This window comes from Anneissia japonica, unplaced genomic scaffold, assembly GCF_011630105.1.
Source record: "Anneissia japonica isolate Jap-2015-1 unplaced genomic scaffold, ASM1163010v1 scaffold287986_len575832_cov185, whole genome shotgun sequence".
NCBI lineage: Eukaryota > Metazoa > Echinodermata > Crinoidea > Comatulida > Comatulidae > Anneissia > Anneissia japonica.
The window spans coordinates 503,650-512,665 of record NW_022692348.1 but is presented as its reverse complement, the minus strand read 5'-3'; the positions used below and the strand labels follow the sequence as shown (position 1 = coordinate 512,665).

General features: G+C 33.1%; 1 protein-coding gene across 1 annotated transcript in view; it reads left to right on the top strand.

Moving 5' to 3' along the window:
- The window catches only part of LOC117100287, a 15,246-nt gene extending 8,545 nt beyond the window's left edge, over positions 1–6,701 (top strand). Inside the window, exons 4-12 of the mRNA XM_033239938.1 lie at positions 121–269; positions 549–705; positions 907–994; positions 1,320–1,370; positions 1,976–2,034; positions 2,937–3,074; positions 3,251–3,349; positions 3,546–3,674; positions 6,312–6,701. Coding sequence (XP_033095829.1) covers positions 121–269; positions 549–705; positions 907–994; positions 1,320–1,370; positions 1,976–2,034; positions 2,937–3,074; positions 3,251–3,349; positions 3,546–3,674; positions 6,312–6,515 — 1,074 coding nt within the window. The 3' untranslated portion in view covers positions 6,516–6,701. The remainder of the gene's footprint in view (positions 1–120; positions 270–548; positions 706–906; positions 995–1,319; positions 1,371–1,975; positions 2,035–2,936; positions 3,075–3,250; positions 3,350–3,545; positions 3,675–6,311) is intronic.
- The last annotated feature ends 2,315 nt before the right edge of the window (positions 6,702–9,016 follow it).

Genomic DNA, 9,016 nt, shown 5'->3' with positions numbered 1-9,016 from the left:
CTACAATACATTTCTTCCAGATTTATCAAAGCGGCTAGCATGGGCGGTAAATCGTAACAAGATTAGCATATGATAAGATGGTCGTATATGAAAACAAAATCTGTTTCAATTTATATACAGGTATTTTTTGAAACGATTGCCCGGGAAAATGAGAAACATCGCTATTTTAGCCCCGACGTTTTGGAGACGATTTTTTCTAACACGCCCCAGATCCATTCTCTGCATAAAGATCACCTTCTACCTCTGCTAAAGAAAAGGATAACTGAATGGTAAGAAAAAAAGTGCTAAGTTCATATAATGACAAAAGGCTTTTATCCGTATATTTTAAGTGTAACCACATCGTTAGAAAATTAGATACCACAGTGCTACTCTAAAGGTCCGTGGCAGTCAATGTTTATAATTATTATAATATAAACCAAACTGATAAGAAAACACGTCCAATTCTCACCAATTTTATTTATTTCCATATTAAAAAAAAGGTTAGTATGTTGGAAATAAGGTCAAGATACCCAACGTTTTATCTGCTCTCTGTTTTGACTCTTATTCAGGGAGAAGCACAACAAAATAGGAGATATCATGAGAAAATATGCTCCGATGTTTAAGCTGTATTCAATTTACGTGTGTGAAATGGAAGATGCTATTGAGGCCCTTGATAAATGGATATCTAAGTCATCCAAATTCAACAATCTTTTGAAAAATATTCAGGTATAATAGGCCTAAATAATAATAATAATAATAATAATAATAATAATAATAATGATGACGATGAAGATACGATGACAATGACAGTAATATACTAATAATATTGGGTTTTTTTTCAATATGAATGCATGCTTTCTATACAAATGATGATGATAAAAATTATTAGGCTATACTGATAATTTAAAACTGATTTACTCCAAACAGAAAAAGAAGATCTGTGGTCGAATTGGACTGAAGGAGCACATGCTGGAACCTGTGCAGAGACTACCACGATATCAACTCCTATTAGAAAGCAAGTGTTAAGCCCTGTCCCGACAATCAGATTATTTTTTTACAAAAACATGTGAGACATGCCTAAATATGGTAATGGTGACGTCACATCATGACTATATATGAGCAATACATGCATACGACTGTTTTTCAAATAAAATTTGATAGTCTGGACAGGGCTTTAAATAAAATAAATAGATAAGTGCCTCAATTATGTTGGTTGGGTGATGTTATGTTTTATGCTCACCCTATCTCAAAACTGAATTATATTGCCTTCCCTATCAAATGTAAGTTTACTGTTACACTAGTAGGCCTAATTCAATTTATTTATTTTGTAACTCTTTCAGGATATCTTAAGAAATTACCAGACAATTCAGAAGATAAAGAGGATACAAACAGTAAGTTAAAACTATTGCATTGATTATTTGAGTCGTCATTTACAGACGATGAAATATCAAAGACTATTTCATGGCTCTTTATCATTGACAAATGCAACGAACGTACGTACCCACCATATTAACTTGCAACACTTCCGACTGCTAAGTTCGGTATATTATTTCCTTTAGCCATCCCAGGACCTGCAGTGGCGAATTTAAAGAAGGGCACCGGGCCGGCCGCGGCCCCATCCCCTTTTTGGAAAGTTAATAAAAAAAAGAAAAAAGGGGAAAAAAATTGATCGTACAAAACGCATCAGAGGTTATTTTCTGGCGTCTAGAAAACAAACAATTCGCGGGGGCATTCCCACGGAACCCCTAGGGTAGTGTTGTCTCGATTGGCCACACTTTCGCCCCCCCCCCCTTTCGCTCCCCCCCACTTTCAGACATCTATGGATCTGCCCCTGACCTGGGTTGAATTCCAGCCAAAACAATCAAGTTTTACTGTAAATATGAAATAAACACATCAATTAAACACTAATACAGTACTCAAAATGAGACATTTTTAGTTATTTAGCCAACTCATTGTTGATGATGTATTATGATGTATTAATGTGCTTTTGTTGCAGAGGCTTTAGGAATCATAAAAGAGGCAGCACAGCATGCTAACGACTTCATCAAATCAAGGGTATGTAATGGACCTTTAAGCTAAGCTCCGTCCCATTGATATTGTTTTAAGGTCCCTAAAAATAATAGCTTAAATGTATGTAAAGGTAAAACGTACGTGCGTAGGACACGCATATTCCTCGCCCCGTGTTGACTTGGCTAGTTGTTAAGTTGATTAACACTACAGAAAGGCCAAAAGTGTTTTTTTTCCTCATCAAGCACTTTTATAACTGTAAAGCTAATGGCCTCACAGCTTAGCTAGTAGAGCATCTGAATGGTATTCAAAAGTTCTTGAGTTCACATTACGATAGAGGCAATACGATTTTCTAAAAAAAAATTAAATCTTTTATGACTATGGAGATGTTTTTCAACATTAAACCTCACAGCTCAGCTAGGAGAGCATCTGAACAGTATTCAAAAGTTCTTGAGTTCACATTACGATAGTAGGGACAATACGATTTTCTAACAAAAATAATCTTTTATGACTATGGAGATGTTTTTCAACATTAAAGTTACTATCATGTGAATTATTATCATTGATTGAGTATCACGCAGTATTATTATAATGGGAAAATTCAATGATATACCGTATACCACTTCCACGTGGCCTAATCATATCTTAGTTGGTATGTATCCGAACGGTGATCGAAATGTCTTGGGTTCAATACCCGATAGGTGGAGACAATAACTTTTTCTAAAAAAAATGTGTTATCTCAGTTAGTGGGAGGTGTTTCACCACACCAAAGTTACTATCAATTGTTAAGTGTAGGAGCATATGGATTAATTTGTGGCCCATCCTATTTATTGCTTTCATAACATACGTAATATAAAATTCTAGTTGGTTTTTAAACTTTTTACATGCAGTCTATTCACTAACGCAGAAATACCAAAGTTATTTATAGCATTTACATATTGATTATTAAGGAAATGAGACTACGACTAATAACCATCGGAAAGATGATTGATGGAGAGAAGATTGTGACGCCAACGAGAGAAATCATAAAAGAAGGAAGCATATCTATGGAAGGCAAAAATGGACCAGAACAGAAACGTCTCTTCTTGGTAAGGATGGACAAAAAGATATTTGATGCAATATAAGGGAAGATCACAGGTATATAGAAACGTTTAGTGTTTAGATTAGTCCACATTGGAAAATAGAGCCCTAGTATAAAACATAATTACGAATTTGAAATTCTATAAACAAATGTTCATTATTTTTACTTATACTCTCTTTAAAGTTTAACGACATGTTGATGGTGTGTACTCCGACCAAGAAAATGCTATCTGGCAACGAAAATCTAAAAGTGAAATTTAAGCTTAATGTCGAGCGAATCAAGGTACAGTAGTTTATAAGCTTGATTTACGGAAAAACTCATTTTTAAAAATAAAAAAAAAATATTTCTTCATTATTTTTAAACCTCTCTGAAAGGGCTCCTCAGTGAGGTTGTTTTTATCATTTTGACTGAGACATAATGAGCTGCATCTTGAGTTTGTTCCAAAATTTCCTAATGTAAGATATCCATTTTTTCCAAGGCAAATGATTATGAAGTTGACACCACCGGTACCACATTTACAGTAAGGTCAACTACTAAAGAAGGCGTCGACTCTGAAATCTTAAAAATGCAATGTGCGTCTGAGGATGAAAAATACGCTTGGCTCCAAGTAAGTCATTTATCATTAATGTACTTGACTTTTAAAGTTTCGAAATTGAATTGAAATTTAATACCCACATACTGCCACCTAAACTTTATGTAATTTTATTCTTTTTGTTAGTGTAAATTCATTATTCCTTTGTTTCTTATTCATGTTATCGTTCATAATTGCAACAAGATATTCATAATGCATCCATGCTTTTCTATTCTAAACACACCTTTTGCTAAATTCAATATTGCATTACCAAGTATTACTGTATTATTGCCAAAGACTTTTAATGTATGTGTGCCCTACTAGAAATTAAAGTTTGTTTTGTATAAATTTTTTTTACGCGTAGCCTGTGTACGCAAGTCATGTCTTTGTTTCCGTATTTTTTTAATTTGTTATTGATTTTTTTTATTTCGTTATATACACACACACACACACACACATATATATATATATATATATATATATATATATATAATATATATAATGTAATGAATGTATTTGTATTGAAATAACATCCAATGTTGTTTTTTGTAGCAATATGATGATTATTGAATCTTATCGACAAAATCTCAAATTTCAGGCCATAATAAAAACAATGCACCAAGAACATTATAGAAAAGAAAGTTTTCGGATTAAAAAAACCGAGCAGAAACGCCGCGCACGATGCTATTCCGCACGTAGAGAACGGACTGAACAGCCCATAAATAAATCATCAATCAAAGATATTATTACTACTGGAGCCAGTAGAACGTCTACGGCTTCAGAATGTACCGATGCAGCACACGAGCAGACAAATGAAGAAAACTCAAAAAACAAAGACTGCCCACCTACATTCATACCAGAATCGAAGTGTGTGAGCAGCGAAACTAGAGAGAAAACTGGATTTTGGGGAATTTTTTCTTGGAGTAATAAATGAATGAGTTCATGAAGTCGATCTACATCATAAATTTCATAACAATTTTTGAAATAACATTATAGTACTTAACCTGGTATTCATAGAACTAACACAATCTAATTATAACTCAATGTACACTCGTATTCAATGTCATATAAGGAGCAAAACTAAATTTTGTTGCATTAATAGCTAAATCATATAGACGCCTCACTGTCCATTATATAGGCATAACCACTGCTGAAGACATGTTCTATGTTACATTCTATTATGTTTACTTCATACCGTTTTGTAAACCTACTACTAATGTTTCTTACTATGCATGTTTTTCACGAATTAATGTATTTTTATTTTGTTATATTTCGCTTTTGGTACTGCAGTTTCTTTTAAAAAATTCACTGCCAAAGCCTATATTTTCATTCTTTCCATTTACCATGGTGTATATATTCCATGGTATTTCCTCGTACAATTCATATACATGGCTAAAAAGAAAAAAAACATGTTTTCCATTCAGGCTTTTGAAAAAAAAAATGTTCTTTTTTTTTCTTTCTCACATTGATGCCTATAGCCAGAATTACGTTTTGTTTTTTTTTCGTTTTTTTTTTGGAAGAGGGGTGATTTTATTTTTGTCCAACTGGAAAAGGACTCTTATATCTCCTTGTTAGTGTCCTGGTGGAAGTAAAAGGAAGAGTTTTTTGATCAAGAAATGTATAGGTCTACTTTTAGACCACAATATTAAGAACTAAAATTAACATTAAATTTGGTTGGATTTGATTGGCAAATTAATTTTTGAGTCTAACGACATTTAGAGGTGACAAACAGGGGTGTATATTTGTCTGATGGAAGTGGGGAGGTGGTGTGGGGTGGGGAGAACTGCCCATACTGACCCTGATGGTGGCTCACTACACACATATTCGTACAATGCCTTGGCCACAAAGAGTGAGCACATGGTAATACTCATTGATTTCAATTACCATTTTGGTTATTTTGTCTGGAGAAAACCTTCTATTTTACCAATGCTTGGCTTGGAATTGCATTTTTTGGTCTTTGATAAAATAATTCAGAATGCAATAATATTGCACTTACACAAGAATACTAGTAATAAATAATAACTGTTATACAAACAATGAATGTTTATGAGTGCAATGAGAAGAATAATATCATGAGTTGAAAGATTGACTGTTCCATTTAACGAGGCGGAGCCGAGTTGAATGGAACAATTTCAATTCATGAAAATATTCTTTCCATTGAGCGAAGAAATATACTCATTATTTGTTTTATAATACACGTAAATAGATCCTTGTCATTTTATATTTTATTAAAGAATTAAGTTAGGCCTACCATTCTTGCAATAAGTAGAAATTTCAACACAAACAACTTACAATTTATTAATAAAAACAGTTAATATTTAAACTGTTCAGTCCCAATTTTGCGACAATAATTGATTTGATTTTATGAAAAAAGGTCTGCCTTTCTTCAGAATAAAACAGTCCATTTTTTTTCAACCAATAAAATTATTGTATTAGGTGAAGGCGGGAAATGGGACAAAATGAACAAAAAATGCACGGATGGAACTAAATTTTCATGAGTGACGAAATGTGTAAATAACGAATGTCACGTAATACAAAATTCCCCAATCAAATGACAAGGATTTCTTTAGGTGTGTTATAAAATAATTTATTGAATGCTAATTCAATGCTCATATTTCTGTCGGACCCTCCGCAAAGTATCGAACCCTAACTGACTAACTTTCCTCAAAATAGGAACTCAGAGAAGCAACTACAGAGGCACACGAAAGATCATTGAGTTTTCGAAGGAAGTTAGAAGAACAAAAATCAAAATCGACGGGCGAACACCCAAAAGAAATATTTAGGAAGATGCAAGGTAAAAGTTCCAATGACAACAATGGTCCAGTCACTCCTATCCACTTAACCACAAGTGGTGATGAAACAGAAATTTTCGTTTAGAAAAAACTATACAGTATATATTTAAAGTTGATAAAGCATTTCAAGTTTTAATTAAAACCTTCATAAGTTTTACTAGAATTAATCACACATTATATAATAACAGTGATGAAATAATGTAAAATAGAAGAATACAAGGTCATTCCATGTTAGATAACCAAAAAAAAAAAAAAAAAAAAAAAAAAAAAATGAGAGATTTACACTTCACTATCTCAGATTTTTACCAAATTTTGATTTGTGGGTTCATTTGTGTAAGAAAAAGCGAAATTTCAATTTTGTTTTCAAAATCGGACTAACGGATCAAAAGTTATGGCTGCTCAAAAATTGTTTTAAAAATTTTTTACAGCTCATAACTTTTGATCTGACAATTGGATTTTCATATTTGAAATTTAAGCTTTTCTGGCCAATAATCAATTTTCATGAAAATCCAATTCGGTGGGGTGTTTACCATTGGGTGATCTAACACGGAATGACCTTACAGTAGGCCTAGAACTATTTAAATTTTTATATATTTTTAGTCAAAGCTTGGCCTTCTTATATAGCCTGCAGTAATTACATGAAAAGTAGTCTTTTTTTATTATACAGTCAATAAGTTATAATATGATACCAATGTAATTTGTACTAATTTATGATTAAATTCACTTCTTACACTGCACATACTACATTTTGCTTATGTAAGTTTTGTTATATTGATAATTAGTAAGTATTATTATATTGGTAATTTGGCCAAAAAACAAATTGTGTTGGCAAAAACCTTTTCCAAAAATGAGCCTAAATACATGTAGCAAGTCCACTCTTATTTGACAAAAAGAAGTGACAAGCCTAAATATGGTCATGATGACATCCTATTATGACCATATATAGGCAGATTTTGACTATATATGGGCACATCATGACCATATATAGGCAGATCTTGACCATATATAGGCAGATCTTGACTATATATGGGCACATCATGACCATATATAGGCAGATCTTGACTATATATGGGCACATCATGACCATATATAGGCAGATTTTGACTATATATGGGCACATCATGACCATAGATAGGCAGATCTTGACTATATATGGGCACATCTTGACCATATATAGGCAGATCTTGACTATATATGGGCACATCATGACCATATTTGGGCACATCATTACTATATATGGGCACATCATGACAATACATAGGCAGATCTTGACTATATATGGGCACATCATGAATATATATAAGCAGATCTTGACTATATATGGGCACATCATGACCATATATTGCCAGATCTTGACTATATATGGGCACATCATGACCATAGATAGGCAGATCTTGACTATATATGAGCACATCTTGACCATATATAGGCAGATCTTGACTATATATGGGCACATCATGACCATATATGGGCACATCATTACTATATATGGGCACATCATGACAATATATAGGCAGATCTTGACTATATATGGGCACATCATGACCATATATAGGCACATCTTGACTATATATGGGCACATCATGACCATATATAGGCAGATCTTGACTATATATGGGCATACAACAGTTTTCAGTCAAACTTAATAGTGTGGACAGTGCTTGAAGCATGCATTTCCAAATGCATAGGGTGAGAGTGGGGTTGCCAGTGCACCCTAAATAAGGCCCAAAGTTAACCAGTAAACCTTGATTTATAAACAGGAACCAGTCACCTTGTTCCCCAGCAAACTCACCCCCACCCCTAAAAAACTTGCCCTCTGACTATACACAGTCGCAATCCCCCACCCTCTTATCTAATTTTCCCACTAACCAATGAATTTGGTTAGTGGAAAATTGATAATTATAAATAGAGTTTTTTTTTTAAATGTATATTGTGTCTTTTGATATATTATAATGAATATAAATTTATACCTATGATGGAATAAATTTAAGACATGTTTGTTTTCATGTTAGGGGCAAAGTTTGTCAAAGGGAGAGTTTGTTAGTGGGAAAGTTTGTAGGGGAGGGGGGGCGATATTATAGGGGGAAAGTTTGCTTGAGGGAGAGTCGACTGAAATCCTTATAAACATCTCCTGAGCAACACAACTATTTAATGTTTGTCCAAATGTTCACAGTAATTTCAAGATTACATGTAATACTTATTTATTTTTGGTTGTAGTTTCCCCACACAGACGTTAAAATTACTGTATAAAATGTTGAGTGCTCATGGACGAATTTAAAATTTTGAAGCACAAATAAAAATCATCTTCGAACTATCTTGTAGTAGTTACAGTAGTTGAATCCAGTATATGTAGGGTAATACACTACAGCCTTTGTACAGATTAAACATGGGTAATATTATGTACAGACTGTATAAAAACCTACATTATTTAAGCTTTGAACAATATACATGTATGCATATAAGTAAAGCTTCAGAATGGCTTACTGCAAAAGTTATAGGATTACGATTTTGAAAAGATTACTTCTCTATACCTGTAAAAACTACATTACTGATATACAAAAAGATTTGGAATTGCATCATAAATGT